The sequence below is a fragment of the Emys orbicularis genome, chromosome 3, assembly GCF_028017835.1.
Source record: "Emys orbicularis isolate rEmyOrb1 chromosome 3, rEmyOrb1.hap1, whole genome shotgun sequence".
NCBI lineage: Eukaryota > Metazoa > Chordata > Testudines > Emydidae > Emys > Emys orbicularis.
The window spans coordinates 204885288-204903594 of NC_088685.1; the positions used below are offsets into that span (position 1 = coordinate 204885288).

General features: G+C 42.5%; 1 protein-coding gene across 1 annotated transcript in view; it reads right to left on the reverse strand.

Annotated features, from left to right (window-relative positions):
* Nucleotides 1-14888, reverse strand: part of ISM1 (isthmin 1) — a 56335-nt gene extending 41447 nt beyond the window's left edge. The window contains exon 1 of the mRNA XM_065402106.1: nt 14370-14888. Within this exon, the coding sequence (XP_065258178.1) occupies nt 14370-14888 (519 nt within the window). The remainder of the gene's footprint in view (nt 1-14369) is intronic.
* Nucleotides 14889-18307: the final 3419 nt, after the last annotated feature.

The following is an 18307-nucleotide window of genomic DNA, read 5'->3' on the forward strand; positions in this document are numbered from 1 at the left end:
AACATAGTGATAAATTCATCCTTCACTTCGTTTGGATTTTTGGCATTTTAAATTTTATAAAACAACAACGCTGGAACTGTTCTGCTCTTAGTGATGGGTAAATAAGTGATCACTGCCCTCACAACTGCCTAAAGAGTAGTGGAAAATTCATGGAAATGTTAGTCATCTAGTTTCTTTGTGATGTTCTCAATGACTTAGACTTCAGGCCTGGCATTTTCTGCATTCAAGACTTACTGTAACAATATTCCCTTGGACACATTTGTATTAAAAGGCAACAATTGTCACTGCAGTAACATTTCCTTCTACAGCTTGCTTAAGCACTCTGTATTTTCTTTCCTTAAATTATCACTTTCTTATTTATATTGTGGCAGTGCCTACACTGGGGACCTATTGTTAGGCACTGTACATGGATAACAAAAAGTTCCAAAGAATTTAGGGTAGGATTTTCAAAAGGGCTTAACACTAGCCTAATTTCTGCTCCCATAGAAGCCAATAGTAAAACTCCCATTAACTTTAAAGGGAGCATGCTTCAGCGAACTCAGAGCTTTTGAAAAAAATCACACCCTTATTATTAAAGTGTATAAAGGGAGACAACAGGTGACAAAAAGACAAGGCGAGCAATAGGTAACAGTGAAAATGGAATAAAACAGATAATTTGACACCATTAAATCTGTTAACGTAAAGCACAGTGGTGGAGCTGATGCAACCCAACCAGTAAAACTAAAAACTGGAATTTCCAAATGTTTGACTATCACTATTTCAAATTTTCAGTATGTGAGCACCAAGAAACAAATTGTTTTTTTTTTTTAAATAATATTTTGGACAGACTTGTGCCAAAAAGTCCCTTGAAATCTCTCAATATACCTCAGAAGTTATGCACACAACATACTTATCTTTTCTTTTAACCACTCAAAAGAACTTACAAGCATAAAAGGAAACATTTAAATGCTAAAATTATTTCCTACCATTAGTTGTATTCTAATCACTTTTTTCAAACTAAGAAAACAATGAGAAATTGTAATATATAAAATAACACATTTAACTATCCAGAGAATTTTGAATGTCTTTGGTTTGAATGTCAGTTTATTTTTCCTCTTTTCTTTCCCCAGGGGAAATGTATAAAATATATATTCATACCACAATTTTCATTATGTTCTCTTTACATCAAAAGATATATTTGCTCAGCAGTCTGCCAAGATACTAACATCATACTTCTAGATTAATCTGTCAATCATATTCATTATTAAATCTATAGTTGAAAATTGTATACCTCATGTTATTTGTGTACTTAAATTTCATGATGGTAGAACACAAAACACAGGAAGTTTTCAGACTTTTGAATAATATTTTCATTCTGGAATTTTTCACACCAATTTATTGATAAATATATACATTTAGTACAAGTGCTTAAAATTAAGACAAAAGCTCAAATGTTAAATACTTAAGTTTATATTTAAAATAGCAATTGGGCTGGTTAACCAGATTTCTCTGTGGTAAAAGAATTCCAGAATGGAGCAAGGTGTTGAAAAGCTTGGTGTGTTGAATACACAAGTGGTAGATGTAGATTATCTAGTAGCAGGTCATGATATGCATGTTCAAACCACCGTGGGAGTACACTGAAATCAGCTCCCTAATGTAAAATAGAGTTGAGGTCTCTGCAATCATAAAGATCATCAACAGAACTTCAACCTGGATTCTCACTTTCATGGGCAGTCAGTGTAAATAAGGACATAAAGTAATGTGACCGTACAAAACACTGAAAAAATTAGAGGTACAGCAATTTTTAAATCTTTTTTTTCCAAAGGAAGCAATGAGTTTGACAATAACCAGTGCAACAGAAAATTGGAGCATGAACCAACATGGTAAAGAAGAGCAAAGAAAGTTCAAAAATTCTATTTTAGAAATAATGAGTAAATGATATCAGAGAGACCATAAATTGTGTGATTAAGAAACAAAAGATTGCTACTGAAAAGGATGGACAGATCCATGAATGATACAACTACTGCAGGCTGTATCATTCATTCAATGAAGTGGAATCTAGGGAAAGGACATAATACTGTTCATGGTCAATAGAAAGACTTCCATTTTGGCCACGTTAGTCATGAGAGAATCCTGGTGCATCCAGCATGTGATATTTTGGGCACCAAATAATTTGAAAATGAAGAGCAGGTAGAGATACTTAAACAGATCTGTCGTTCATCTCTATCTGCCATTCACCAAGAAGAAAGAGAACAATGACGAGGCCAAGACTGAATCCTGACTGACAATAGCAGCTAAAAGAGACAAGGTGGCTGGGGTAATCTCTTTTATTGGATCAACTTCTGTTGGTCAGAGACAAGCTTTTGAGACACACAGAGCTCTTCTTCAGGAACCTCTGTGTGTCTCGAAAGCTTGTCTCTCTCACCAACAGAAGTTGGTCCAATAAAAGATATTACCTCACCCACCTTGTCTCTCTAATATCCTGGGACCAACAAGGCTACAACTACACTGCAATAGCAGTTAAGTCATATGAGCAAGACTTATCAAGCTTACCCAACATTCAGAGTAGACAACCAGGTACTTGTAGATAAGAGGCAAACATGTAAAATCCTGACTACCCAAAAGCTGAGCAGAAATAGTGAAGACAGATGGTAGATATAGTCAACTGCTACAGATAAGTCCAAGAGGATAAGAAGGAATAGCAAACGTGAGACTGAGCAAAAGCCCAGTTAATAAAACCTTGAAATAATGTTATTTATGTAGAATGGCTAACTTTTGCAAACCAAATTAAAGGAGCTTGAGAACAAAGTTCATGATCCTGCATGAAAGAAAGAGGTTGCTTACTGAAAAATAATTAGGCGTACCCACCTCAAAAAGAGATTAGAAAATGTCACTGTGTAGCTAGCCATTATTTTTCTAATCTATTTATACATTGCCCTTCATCTGTGTAACATGACACATGATGTCATTGGAAGAGCTGATTCCCTGTGATAAGTCCTCAGTTAACTTGTTGGTACTGAGCTGGTTGAAAAATAAAATTAAAATATATTTAAAAAAAAAAAAAAGGAATTTCATTCAGTTTGAGTTAGACTTATTTTTCTTTTTAATTTGCCACTGAGTTGTTAGTAAAAATCTTCAAAACCAAAATTTGAATTTGGAAAAAAATCCCCCATACAACTAAACTATCCAATCAAAATTGGCAATGCAAAAAAACATACAAAGTAATGGTGAAGGATGAACAAAACAAAACATTGGTCTCCAGAGTCCCCAGGGGCCACATTACAAACAATGACAACCAAACATGAAGAGGAAAAAAGTACAATGGTTGCCCTACTTTATCAAATCAAACACAATGACTGAAGACAACTGAACATGAAAGAGAAAACTGACAGAAACATGAAGATGGTAAACCAAAATTGTAAACGAGGTAACATTTTCTGCTTTGTTTCCCTTAAGTTTTCAAAAGAAACATTTAAAAAACCTAATAGTTAATAGTTTAAAAATGCATTTTTTGGTTGAGAATCCACATGCTCTATTATGCTGTAGCAAAAGCAAAATATTAGATTAGCTTTGAAATTATTGGGACCTATCACAATTTCTTCTTTTTTTTTTTTTAAAGATTGATCTTTGTGCACTGATGAAGTGTTTTTTTTTTTTTAAATTTTCAACAGTCAATTTAGTGCTCATGGCTGGTACTAGACCATCAGCCATGAAGAATGAAGACAACTGTTTATCCATAGAACAGGAGCTTGCAATATAAACTACTCCAAAAAAATACCACAAAAGTGCACTGATACAGAAAAGCCAATCCTTGGCCTCTCATTGTCACCCTTGTTGACAGTGGCAATTAGTGCCAACTGACAGAGTGGTCTGTATTGTGAACATTTACCCTCTGGGAAATTGGATTCAGCCCAACCACTCATTTCACACACCACTGGTCACCTAACAATATTTACATGGCCTAGAAACATTGTAGCGAGTTTCCCTTCCCCCACTAGCTCAGATGAAGCAAGGTATATTTGAGAGCGACTAGGGGTATGCCGGCAGTTGGAGCTAGTGGTGTAATTCCTACTTTGCATGGATGTACTTGCACTGGCTCCATTCAAGCTAGCGTGCTAAAAATAGTTGTATAACTGCAGTAGCATGGGCAGTGGGAGTGGTGGCATGGGCTAGTTGCCCCGAGTGCAACCCACCTGACCCCGATGGGTATGTACTTGGAGTGGCTAGCCCGTGCTGCTGCTCTCCACTGACTGTGCTACCGTGGCATTAGCAACTTGTAGCACATTGGCTTGAGTACACTACTACGCCATCTGGGAATAACATCCCTGGCTCCAAGTGTAGATGTAGCCTCCGGGAAATGGAAAGAGAAAGCATGTTTTTGTTTTGTGGCTTAGAATCATAGAATATTAGGGTTGGAAGAGACCTCAGGAGGTCATCTAGTCCAATCCCCTGCTCAAAGCAGGACCAACACCAACTTTTGTGTTGTTGTTTTCGAATGCTGCTGTGCTGTAGCAAGTCCTAGAAGATAAGTTCAAAGCCCACTGAAGTTAATGGAAAACCTTCCAATACTTCATTGGGCTTTAGGGCTGGCCCTATGGAAACAGGCACTGCCTGCCATACAAGGGCTCTGGATGGACTACAGGATTGTAAACTAAGTTGACTCTTCTCCTTCATTCAGATAATCCTGATGCTACAACACTTTAAAAGTCTTTCTTAAACTAGTTTCAGAAGATTCAAGTCTGTTTCTTTCAAAAAGTGGGGGGGGGGGGGAGGGGAAGTACTATAGCTTCCTGTTTTGGATTATCTTTCCCATTTCTTAATTACTGAACCAGTGCTTCAGAGTGGAACTGAAGTCCCTACAACCGAAGGTGTGATCTTCTAATGACAGGGAAAGCCAAAGGCCTGACCAGCAATGGCAACAGAGTATCCCATGGTAAATCTCGGGACACAGGTAAGAGCAGAGTTGGAGGGAGGGTTGACAAGAGTGGGGTGTTTATCTTAGTGTCCTGGCCACATTACAGCTCAAGAAATCACATTCCGCCTACCTCACATTGCCCTCTGTAGCTTCAATTGGATATAGTATTCTTTGATAACTTCCCATTCTAAACTGTTGGGGTGTTGCATGGTCCTAAAAACAGTTGCCATATCCCACTACAGATAGATTCATCTACCAGTGGAAAGTATCTCTAGGAGATAAAAGGTATGTGGATCAGGTGAGGCTTAGTTAATTTTTTTTTTTTTTTAAAAGGTCTGAGATCTTCAAATGGGAAATGCCTTTCGAAGAGCAAAATATTTTAATATTAGCTTTCTAGCTCTAGAACCTCTTGTTTAAATTCTTGCTGATGTCACAGCTTCAATGAAAGTGAATGTGATGGTTTCTTCAAAGCCCATCTTTGTTCACCTAAAAAAAAAAATCAGTATACAAGTGAGACACTTCATGGGCAGTCTCTCGGTTAGCTTGAAGTAAGCTGGTATTTGATGCAATGGCATAATCACACTCCCAGCTGATTTTGTCTACACACAAAGTTGCACTGGTTTACTAAAGGTGTGGTTTTTAAACGATTGTTAAAGCAGAGCAACTTCGGATGAACTCCTACCCCACTGAAATCAATGATAAAACTTTTCATTTAATTCAGTAGAGCCAGGATTTCACTTTTGGTGTTTAAATCTGTTTTCTATGGAGTCAGCTGGCACCAAGCATGCCTGTAACTTACAGATGCTGCTTAAATCCACATAAGCCAGGTTTAAACCTATTAGAGCATCTACACAAGGGTTTGCACTGGTTTAACTAAATTCATTTTTAAAAACTGATTTAAGTTAAACTGGTGAAAATTCTGTATAAAGACAAGCCCTTATTTGCTCCATTGCCAGCGATTTCTCTCTTCAAAGTTGTCCCAAGAACAGAACTACAGGTTTTCTTAAACTTAGAAATGAATTGCACTGGCAAAACTATTCTGGAAAACCACCAGGAATATTAAACTTGCTTACCATTTTTTATAAGCTAAAAAAGCTAAATTACTTTGCTTAAAGAAAGAATTGACAAGTCATTATTTCTCTTTGCATGACTGAGGTATGCTTCATCAAGTGAGCTAAACTTTCCAAGGGACTGCTGTAAAATGCTTTTTCTTTGTATAAAAACCACTCCACAGCTCTAGTTAATCATAGGCCCTATGTGATCATTCTTCAATATTCTTAGTGTGTTAAATGTAATAAACAAGAGAAAGCAATGGTCTGACCCTACGTGGTGTTGAGGGCCCTCAATTCCCAAGGAAGTCCAAGGTTCTGGCATTAATACTTTAAAAATAAAGTTTAAAGATAGTTGATGTACTTGTACAGCCATCTTTCAGAGTTCAGCTGGGCTCACAAAATTCTTTGGGCTAGGCTGTGGAACCCTTACTGGTGCTGGTAGGTACTTTCCAGTAGTCCCATTTGCTCCTGAGAATAAGTGATCACTAACATGAGTACGGATGGCAAGATTTAGCCTGCGCTTGTGGAGTTCCAAAAAGATCAGTTCTTTCTCTGGTTATATTTCAACATCTACATGCAGCCAGTAAATCAACTGGCAAGATGATATTGACTGAAATGCCAGTACTATGCAGACAATGCAGCTCTACTTAATCTTTCACCACATATATGACCATGCAACTACCACCAAGATGGCCAAGTGGTTGGATGAGATCAGCTCATGGACAAAGGGCAACTGACTGAAGCGGAATGTGAACCAGACAAAGGTTATGTTGGTGGGCAGAGCAAAACACTTGGAAAAAAATTGCCTGATGCAGCCTCCTTTGGCTGATGATACGCATCCAGAGTTAGTCAATTCTGCCTGTAGTTCAGGAGTGCTCAATTCCTAGCTGATGCTCAACTCTCTAAAAAGCAGCATTCACAATCAACACTTCCGGTCATCATGGGTTGACGAGGAGATTGTCCTATTCTGGCAGACATTGACCCTAGCCTTGGTTATATTCACCTTCCTTACCTGGAATAAAATATTGTGCTATACCTGGGCATGAAGACATCAGCCCTTCGGAAACTCCAGCTAATACAGAGCATCATAGCACATCTCCTCAGCAACACAAGCTATGGCAAGCATGTCAAACCTGTCCCCGCTCTCTACACTAACTTCCCAAGAGTATCAAATCAAGTTCAAGGTCTCAGTATTTACCTTGAAGGTGGGCATATCTAACAAATCACCTAAAGCTCCAGGATGAAGACCAGGGTCAACAACTCCACTTTTCCAGCACAATGGAACACTATCAGATGGGTAATGCTTGTCTGTGCAGGAGACACAATCTAAGGGCCAGTCCGAATCTGTGCATCAAACTCCCACAGAAACTAAGGACCCTCACAAACCTCACCACCTCCTCCAAGTGTAGCGTACATTCCTTCAACCTGCCTTCTCTAACACACAGAGCAGCATGTACTCTTAAACAAAAACTAAAAATCCCAACCTAAACAAAAAAAAACTTACACTCCACTTGCAAGTCTCTTTCTGAGGAGAGAATGAGAGAATGAACCACACATGACAGAAGTCAGTCATGTTGCTTCAGGCACTATTGGAAGGCACTCAGATACTACGGTGATTAGAGTGAGTATAAGAATCTATATAGAATAGAAAAAGCCCTCTGTAAACAGATAGCAATTTGCCTGTCATTGTCAAACAGCACAAGTCAAATCCATATCCTTTAAGGTGAACAATGTATCCACTAGAATGAAGTCACATATCTTCATTAAGAGATTTCAGTCTTTAAAGTATCATCTACTTTCATTCATAAACCAACTGCCTTGTAAAAGTAATTTGTGTTGTGTTAAGTATCAGAGGGGTAGCCGTGTTAGTCTGAATCTGTAAAAAGCAACAGAGGGTCAATGTACATAGCAGAGGGGCATTGCTGGCACATGATGGCATATATAACATTGGTGGACGTGCAGGTGAATGAGCCGGTGATGTTGTAGCTGATCTGGTTAGGTCCTGTGATGGTGGACAAACTGGACAGTCACTACGCAAGAGGATAAATGGACACAAGTCAGATATCAGGAATGGCAATATACAAAAACCTGTAGGAGAACACTTCAACCTCCCTGGCCACACAATAGCAGATGTAAAGGTAGCCATCTTACAGCAAAAAAACTTCAGGACCAGACTCCAAAGAGAAACTGCTGAGCTCCAGTTGCAAATTTGACACCATCAGATCAGGATTAAACAAAGACTGTGAATGGCTATCCAACTACAGAAGCAGTTTCTCCTCCCTTGGTGTTGACACCTCAACTGCTAGCAGAGCACCTCACCCTCCCTGATTGAACTAACCTCATTATCTCCATACTGATTTATACCTGCCTCTGGAAATTTCCATTACTTGCGTCTGATGAAGTGGGCATTCACCCACGAAAGCTTATGCTCCAATACTTCTGTTAGTCTTAAAGGTGCCACAGGACCCTCTGTTGCTTTTTGTGTTGTGTTAAAACTGTTGATCGAGCAGGTCACGATTTAGTGCCTTAAAATCACTTATGATGAGTGCTTGCTTATCACTCATTTTATTTAACAGGCCAACGGCTGTCTGGAAGCCATCAATGGAAAAATCTAACACTAAGATTTTCAAAGTTGCCTATGTGATTTGGATGCCCAATCCTCTTTAAAATTTAATAGGAATTATGGTCCAAATCCCCAGCCATCTTTGAAAACCTCACCTAAAAGTCTCCAAAAATACACAGCAATCCTGTTTAGATTGATAGAGCAACTGAAGAATTTTGTGGTATGTTACTGTGTATCCGAATGGATATCTTGTTGCATTTTGATTAAATATTTCTAAAGAGTAGTAAAAATGACAATATATGGAGAAATACCTATCTCATAGAACTGGAAAGGACCTTTGAAAGGTCATTGAGTTGAGTCCAGCCCCCTGCCTTCACTAGGAGGACCAAATACTGATTTTTGCCCCAGATGCCTAAGTGGTCCCCTCAAGGATTGAGCTCACAACTCTGGGTTTAGCAGGCCACTGCTCAAACCACTGAGCTATCCCTCGCTCCAAAAGCTGCATGCTTACATACACACACACACACACAGACAGCAGAGAACACACCAACATTTTAAGAACTCTTCCTCCTCCCCTGCTGACCCCTTATGCCAGGGGGTCTCAAACTGGGGGTCAGGACCCAAGGGTTCGTTAGGTTATTACATGGGGGGGTCGCGAGCTGTCAGCCTCCACCTCAAACCCTGCTTTGCCTCCAGCATTTATAATGGTGTTAAATATATAAAAAGTGTTTTTAATTTATGGGGGGGGGGTCGCACTTGGAGGCTTGCTATGTGAAAGGGGTCACCAGTACAAAAGTTTGAGAACCACTGGACTATAACCTATGGAACTGATTCTGGTAATACTTTCTACAAATTAGCAATCTCACCATCTCTGTTATGAAACTGACCTAAGAACTTTCTCCATAGCTGTATGTATAACAATCTTTTAACCACAATACTCTCTCTCTTCTCTTTTTAGGTAAATCTTAGTTTAGTTTATAAGAATCGGCTATAAGCGTGTATTTGGGTAAGATCGGAAAAACTCATGGATCCGGTGGGTGATGTGTCTGATCTCTTGAGACTGGCAGAACTTTATGTACGGTGAACAAGATTGAAAGTAATTCTCATCATATTTGACTTGGCTATCTGGGAGGAAGCCCAGGAGATCTGTGCTTTAGTTTCTTCATAACCAGTAAGGTGTTGTAGAAGCTGTTTTGTTGCTGGCTTGGTGAATCTAATTATTAAAATAAACCACCAGTTTTGGGAATCATCTAACCCATAATTTTCAGTTTGCCCTGATTGAGCATGGCTCCTCCAGGCACCACGGTCACATAGACCAGAAGGGACCATCATGATGATCTAGTCTGACGTCCTGCACATCACAGGCCACAGAACCTCACCCACCCACTCCTGAAATACACCCTTAATCTCTGGCTGAGTTACTGAAGTCCTCAGATTAAAGACTTCAAGTTACAGAGAATTCACCATTTACACTAGTTTAAACCTGCAAGTGACCCATGCCCCAGGCTGCAAAGGAAGGTGAAAACTCCCCTAGGGTCTCTGCCAATCTGTCCCGGGGAAAAATTCCTTCCCAATGCCAAATATGGCAATCAGTTAGACCCTGAGCATATGGGCAAGACCCACCACGCAGATATCTGGGAAAGAATTCTTTGCAGTAACTCAGTGCCCTCCTTCTCTAGTGTTCCATTACCGGCCATTGGAGATATTTGCTGCTAGCAGTCACAGATTGGCTATATGCCATTGTAGGCAGTCTCATCATACCATCCCCTCCATAAATTTATCAAGCTCAGTCTTTCAGATATAGTTATGGACACACCCGTTAATAATTACAGCAATTCTAATAATGTGTTGTAGGATAAGTTGTATGTTAAAGGACTGCCAAAGGAAACAGGAAAGGAAACTGGTATTGGAACATGCCACCTTATTCCATCAAGTTTGCTGTAGAATCTTCATGAGCAAATAGGGAACCAGTCCTGTAAAACAGTGCTCAGATTACTTCAACGGGGATACTTGCGTAAATAAGAACTATCCGCTGAAGTAAGGTTTTGCTGGATCGGGTCCTAAGTTTAGCAGCAGCAAAATGTGTGCTAGTGAATAGAATAGAATACTTATAACCCATCTGTCTCTGGTATTATGAAACTATCTTTGCTTGAAAAATTCTGACAGCTACTCATCAGCTATTTGTACCTATGAAACACTTAAGTGTTAGTGAAAGCACAATATAAATCCATAAAAAGAGTGCATCCCTGAACACAAGAGGGCTTGAATCACCAGTGTGTTTCTCCAGTTAATATAAACCAACTGGCATAAAACTACACTAATACAATGGTGAGTTAGGCCCATTGTCTCTTTGCAGCAGTAGTAACACCTGTGCTCCTACACATAGCACAGGAGCAGCGAAGTGAATATGACTAGGATTGAATCAGTGTTTTCTCCCCAGTGCTGCTGCTACCAGAGCATTGTGGTCAGCAACAGAGGCACAACACGTACCAGATGGCTGGGAAATGGACACACATGTAGGGAGAACAGCAAGAGTAAAAATAAGAATGGAGGGAGAAGCAAATTGTTTTAGGGTGAGAGTTTTATCTGAAATTCTTTCATCTACCAACCTAATTAATGATGAGAGTTAAGTTAATTGGAGGGCAAAAAGAAGTCAGACATAAAACCTCACTTCTAAAATGCTGGAATCTCTTCTGTTATTTGAAAGAGCAAGGGGTAAGGGAAGGAATAGATTCTCCCAAAGAGATTGAATTAAAGGCCTTTATAAATGAAGGTATTTTATATTTATATGTAGTCTGTAAATCTGTAGCCACACTTGAAGTCCATAGGGCCTGATTCAGAAGGCATCCTTATGCAGGAAAGGCACTTAAGAATGTACTGAATCATTTCCCTTTAGTCCTGAATTCCCATTCACACATATAGGGCCAAATTTATGCTCACCTGACTCATTCAAATCGTTCTACTGACATTCCAAAGTGTCATAGTCTATATTAGATATTAGTCATAAACAAAATAGAAAATATCATTTTAATTTGCCCTCTTAGTGATACCAAAGATTTAGGTCAGAGTTTAAAGTGTTAAACATTTTGGTATAGCTGCAGGTTTTGATGCAAATTTTCCTACTCAGTTACATTTCAAAATGGTTGTGGCACAGAAAGTTCCTTCTTGGGTATGGCAAGTTGTTTGTGCAGACAACAGATTTTATCAAAAGAAGAATTTATCTAATCATATAGCTCCACTACTTAAATAGCTTTTATTTTCTCTTCACAGCACTAGCAGAGCAGCAAAGACAGAATAGCAAAAATCAATCAGAGAAGAAAGAGTAAGCACTGAATGATTTCAGAACACCTTTCCATAACCCCTGACTATACAGGATCACAGAACAACAACCTTGATAACTGTATATATTGAGCAAGCTAAACAACTATGCATATAATCAAGCTGACCGCTGTTACATCACGTATGGATTTTATCAACCAGTTGAAAAAAAAATTATAAGCTAACAGCAACCTGATTTACTACCTTTTATTTGTAATATCCGATCTATTTGTTATGGTTCTCTTTACTTTCTACATTCACTTTTCACATAGGAATTCAGTGAGGGAGCAGCATACATCTTGTGCTTTAACAGCACAAAATAATTGATACCAGAGCAAACTTTTCAAAAATAAAAATACCGTGTATGAAACATCTGCCCAGTAACATTCTGAAATGCAATTTTTTTAGAGCAGGTTACAATATTTTTTGGCTAGAGGATGAATCCCTGCAAGTTATGAAAGCAACAGACTGATAAATTTCCATCTGTTCAAATATTCACCACGGCCTGATATACTCTCTGCCCTTAATGTCTGTTACAGAGATGCTCTCCCAAATACATAACTGCAAAATCAATTCAGTTGGGAAGTACATAAAACGTTTTATGCTACAAATGGGAAAACATTATGAAAAATACTGAACTGCTAAACCCATCATGTGCTTAAAGGCACAGACTTATTTTATAACAGATAATTTTATAAAACAGGATATAGGGACTTCTTGGAAGTCAACAGATTTTAACAGCAGCTGGTCAACTAAATAGATACTAGTTTACTACAATTTTCTGAAGAGGATGACTTTTCCTTTCTTTCACCCTTATCCCTATGTAGTACTTTAAAAAGAACTCCTTTGAGAAATGGTATCACCTAACGTTTCCATTTGCCCAGATGTTTTCCTCATTAGCCTGTCAGGAAAGGCAAATACAGGGTAATTCTAATGATAGCAAACACCTCATAAAAAAACCTCTCCAAATTTACTTTTCCACAAAATATAATTTTAAGGCACTTCATGAACCCATGTGGAAAGAAAGCATCATTTACAAAATATTATTACTAGAAATCTTAAAGATATTAAAAAACTGGAATGTCAGTCTAGTGATAAAATTTCAGTGTATAAGACAGAATACAACCATGGACCTTATTCAAGACACTTTGCTCAATTCTGACTCCCACTTAGTTCAACAGGAAATGTTCTGAGTAACAGCCTGATCCTGCAAGGTAGAATGCATGGGTGGACTGCTATGTTTGCAGAGACCCACTGAAGCTAGTGATTTCACATTGAGCATTACAGAATAAGGACCCAAGGGGAATAAGGAGTGCTGAATAGGAAGCCCTGTCCTCTATTAACTAGGAAGAAGAAAGAAGTGGTTTTAATATAGTTATACCTAAATTTATTATTAATTATATATTTCCTGTCAGTTCTCTGCACAATGTAGAAGATATTTCATTTTTTCTATACCTGCATTTAGACAGAAAAAATTAACCAATCAGTATAAAAACCCACTTTATTAGAGATTTAAGATGTATTCAATTTGATCTTACATCTTCCACTATTGGTCTCAAGTCATTGTAAATAGCTGGCAACAGTAACACACTGTTAAGAAGAAGACTAGGAAAGCACAAGAAACAGTGCTCTAAAATTCACTGAGATCGTTTCCAGGGACATCACTCATTTTGGTCCCAAGTTACTAGTGTTACACACGTATTTTGTCCTTTTATTGTTGAAATGAAAATTATTTCAATCAGCAGCAAAGAATCATGAAGGTTGGGTTAGAGAAAGTGTTATTTACACTGAAGGGTGAAATTTAATTATTGTTGGTGTTTTTCACTGGGGTCTTTTCCACACCTCACATCTCACGTTTCAGCCTTGGCACAGGGAGAGGTCTGCTTTCATCATTTATATGAAAAATGTCATTAATAAGTCAGCAAAAATACAGCAACTCTCTCCAGACGTTTCTGAAATACTTGCAACTTTACCAAATCATATGAGAAATCAAACTGGGAGCTACTTCTATCGACTTCTCCCCACCCCACTCCCGCCCACATCCCAAGGCAATATAAATGCAACCAGCAGTTTAAAAAACTAGTTTGATAAACGCGTGTCTGGGAATAGCGCTAGACAAGTCGCAAGTCGGGAGAGAATGGCTGTGACAAGCAGGAGGGTGACGGCTGGGAAGGAGGAGGAGAAAAGATGGGGTGGGGAAGACGGGGGCATGCGGTTGCAGAGATTTCAGCCCAAGTTGGCCCTGGTAGCTGCAGGACACCCCTACGTCTCATTTAGTCTGGTGCCGGCCCCCGAGCTTGCCTGAATTCGCACCTTCTCAGCACAAACACCAGGCTCTGGTTGCCACTTTGCCCGAATTCAAACAAGCAGTCTCCGGCTTCAGGAGGGGGTCAGGCAATGGGGCGGCCCACCCACGCCCCGCCCCGGAACGCATCAAGCAGGCTCCCCCTCCACCCCCGGGCCGGAGCCGCACGCCAGGGCTGCAAACGCCGCTGCCTCGCCCGCCCCGCGCACCTCCCCGGGGCCCGCGGGAGGGACTCACCTGCGGCTGGCCGTGGGTGCTGTTGGCCGGCGGGGGGTCGGGCTTGGCCCGCAGCACGGTGATGTGCAAGGTGAGCAGCAGGAGCCCCAGTAACAGCAGCAGCTCCGCCGCCAGCCGCACCATCCTCTTGAAGCGGGCGGCTTTAGGGCCCCGCAGGAGCGGCGGCAGCAGCCGGGGAGGAGGAGGAGCCGCCGCCGCCGCTGGAGCAGCCCCGGCCCCGGCCGGAGCAGCGGCCCCGTTGTCGGAGGCGCCGCCAGGCCACGGCAGAGCCACGTCGGGACGGGAGGCGCCGGGGCAGCAGCAGGCGGCGGAGAGGAGCGCGCCGCTGCCCGGCTGCTGCTGCGCGGGGCAGCAGGTCGCGGGGCCCGGGCCTGTTGCAGGAGGCGGCGGCGGCTCGGCTGGCAGCCCCGCGCTCCGGAGTCCGCATGGGCTCGCCAGGGGGTCTCCGGGGCAGGGGGCTGGGGAGCCAGGCGCGCGGGGCAGCCTGCAGCCGGCGGGAGCCCGGGCCGCGCTCCGCATCCAGGGGGAGGCGAACGGGGAGCGGCCGCGGGGCTCCCTCACATGGCTGGGGCCGGCGCCGGGACACCGCGGGCGAGTGCCGGGGGCTATTGCTGCAGGCTCAGCGGAGGGGAGGCCGCTGGCTTCCGCCTGCTGCGCTGTCCTCCCCACCACGCTGCGGGGCTTGGTTCTTCCTCGCCCCCCTCACGCTGCACGGGCTGGGCGCCCCTAGCCCCACTTCACTGCAGGGGCTGCCCTAGCGCCCCTGCCCTCCTCACACTGCACGGGCTGGGCGCCCCTAGCCCCACTTCACTGCAGGGGCTGCCCTAGCCCCCCTGTCCTCCTCACACTGCAGGGGCTGGGCGCCCCGAGCCCCCCCCCCACGTCCCCTCACACTGCACGGGCTTCCCTAGCCCCACTTCACTGCACGGGCTGCCCTGGTCTCCCTCACACTGCACGGGCAGGGCGCCCCTAGACCCAGTGAACGGGCTGGGCGCCCTCTCGGTCTCCCCTCACACTGCACGGGCTGGGCGCCCCTGAACCCGCTGCGCGACCTCTCGATCTTCCCCACGGGCTGCGCCCCCTTTCCCAGGCAGTGCCCTACCGACCCCCTTATACGCTGCCCTTAGGCACGGCTTTATCCCCCCAGCCTCTGGCTGGGCTAGCCCCGTGCCCTCTGCCTGCCTGTCAGCGCCTGCTAGCCGGATCCCAGGGCGAATGGCTCCCTGCCGGCCCCGGAGAGGGGTGACTCCCCTCCGCGCCCAGCGCTGAGGTTAGCTCTGAGCTTGAGGTGCTGGAGCCCCGCTCCTCCTCCCCCTCTTCCTGCCGGTGCTGCGGGCTGCAGCCTCGGGGACACTCATCTCCTCAGCAGGGCGGCGGCAGCTTCCTTTTGCCCTCCTGCTGCTGCGGGCTTCTGCTGCCCTTTCATCCCGCTGCCGAGCGGTGGGCAGGCGGGCGCTGCTGATTTCTCCCCCGCTGGGTTAATCCGGGGTAGATGGTGCCTGTCCCCTCCTCCTCCTAGGAGCTAAACTCCCGGTGCCGCAGCAGCAGAGGGACGGGACTGCAGAGCGTTAGCGATCTGCTCTGCTTGCGCTCTGGATACCTGGCTCCATCTCTCTCTGTCTCTCTCCTGCAATGACCCTAGCCAGCTCCTCTCACTCTCTCCTGCCACCGTGTGTGTGTGTGATTGCAAGCCGCTGGCCCTCCTCTTCTTCCAGTCCAGCTTTCTCTCCCCCTCTTTCTCTTTGGAGAGGAGTGAGCTCTGTGTGTGTGATGCTTTTATACTGCGCTCTCTCTCCCTCCGCTGTCCCCTTTCCCCCTCCCACCTTCCCCCTCTTAAGCCTCCTGTTGCAGCCCGATCTCTTTTCCCCACTGCCTGTGGTTATGCTGGCTGCTCCACAGTGATTCCCTGTGCAGCCTTGCCTTGCCTGCCTAGCCTCATCTGCAGCCAGCACTCTTACTTCTCTGCTCTAGGAAAAGAGGCAGTGAGCACAATTCTCTCTCTTCCCTGCACCTTGCCTAGGCATTTATACCAGAGCAAAGTGGGCATTAAACACCACCAAAACAGAATATCCACTTTGTACTGGTGCAAATAACTATGCAAAGTGTAGGGCAACAGAATGCAAACCCTGTATATTCCTCACTCCCTGCTTTGTTCTCAGGAATTTATAATTAGCCTGGAAAAATACTCCCCTTGATGGGAAATGTGTCCCTGGGGTGAAAATTAATTTTCATTTTTCAAAAAAATAAGGGTGGTGTAAATCAATGCAGCTGCATTGACTCCTATGGAGGCAGGCTGATTTACACAAGGTGAAGATCTGGCCCAATATGTGAGTTGTTTGTTTTGAAGTTATAAAGTTACCAAACAAAACGGAAGTGTTGGACTCTGACATTGTTCCTCTGCAGTTCAAAAAGCCTATGTAAGAATATTGTTCAGGTGTGGGCCATATCAGTGATCGGTATTTCTAAGCATTGGTGACAAAATAAAATAAAATAAAAAATGCTTACAATGGCTGAGAGACTGAATTTCATTACACTGCATTATTGGTATGAAAGGCAAGGAGAAGTTCCCTGTCCCAAAACTGGTTTGCAGTCTGACTGATTTTATCAGAAGGGTCTTTGAGCTAATGGCCAAATCCTTTTTGCCTTACATGATTTGTCCCATTAACCTCAGCAGAATGGTTCAAGTGAGAAAAGCAAGCAACGTCTGGCCCCTTGTCAGTAATCTGCAGACTCGTAGTAGGAAACTGATCTCCTCTTGTAAACTGGGTGCGACTCCACTGAAGTGAATGGACTGGGTTTTTTAGACCATTCGACTGCTTTACACCACTCTGAATCCACTCTCCCCATCAGTCATACACCAAGTCCTTCTCAGCCAGCCCAAAGGACACGTACCTATGAAAAACTGGCGTGAGATGAACTGCCGGGAAATGTGGTGGCTTTTATAGATCTGTGTAAATGGACAGATTAAAGAATAACAGGAGTACTTGTGGCACCTTAGAGACTAACAAAGATTAAAGAATGAATCAGAAGAGTGTCTCATATCCTTCCACTGAGAATTTTTTTCTGATTAGAATCATTATAAAATAACACTAGACCTGAAATAACTCTATTAAGGTAACAATGAGGCTGTGACTAAAAGCCACAAACTCTAACAAGTTCAGATTTAAGGGTTTTTATCCATTAATACATCTCATTCTGTCTCAGTACTGCAGCACATGTGATCTGCATATCTGTGCACTGATCAGAATGAATATAGTCTCTCTCTAATTTGCCTTGATTTGGAGACTATGTGGGAAATCACATATAACATTACTTTAACATGCTTTCTTGTGTTCATATGTATTCATGACACATTTACATGTAACAGTCATACTAGGAAATATTGCATTGATATTCTAATAGTGTATAGAACTAGCACATTATATTAAAAAAACCTATGAAAAGTAGCTTTTTTTTCAAACACATATTTTGGTCATTTAAAAAAAAATAAAAATACCAAGAAGCATAACTAGTGATATGTTTTAAATTAAACATTTTTGGCCAGATTCTCTTCTCAATAACACTAGTATGATTCTGGAAGTCAGTGGTGTTATAAGGTATAAAATCAGTGTAAGCAAACAGAATCAGGCCTCTTTCTCAAAAGAATTTGTCCAAGAAAACATTTGATTCTAACATTTTTTTAAAATATTTGCCTTGGTGTCAGATACCATAAGCCCCCAGATAAGCAGAGTGGACTGTGCTTCTTTCTTAAGTGCCCACATGAATAGTAATGACCGATTCCCAGTTTTTGCTCAGACTACGTGTTCCTACTCTACATAAGTGCCATCACTCATGCATAATTAGGTTAACTACATACCTAACAGGCTTATTTGCTGTCTCCACCTGTACTTAGTCTCTGGGCAAGTGCATGGGTGAGTTGGAGAGTGTCAGTGAAATGT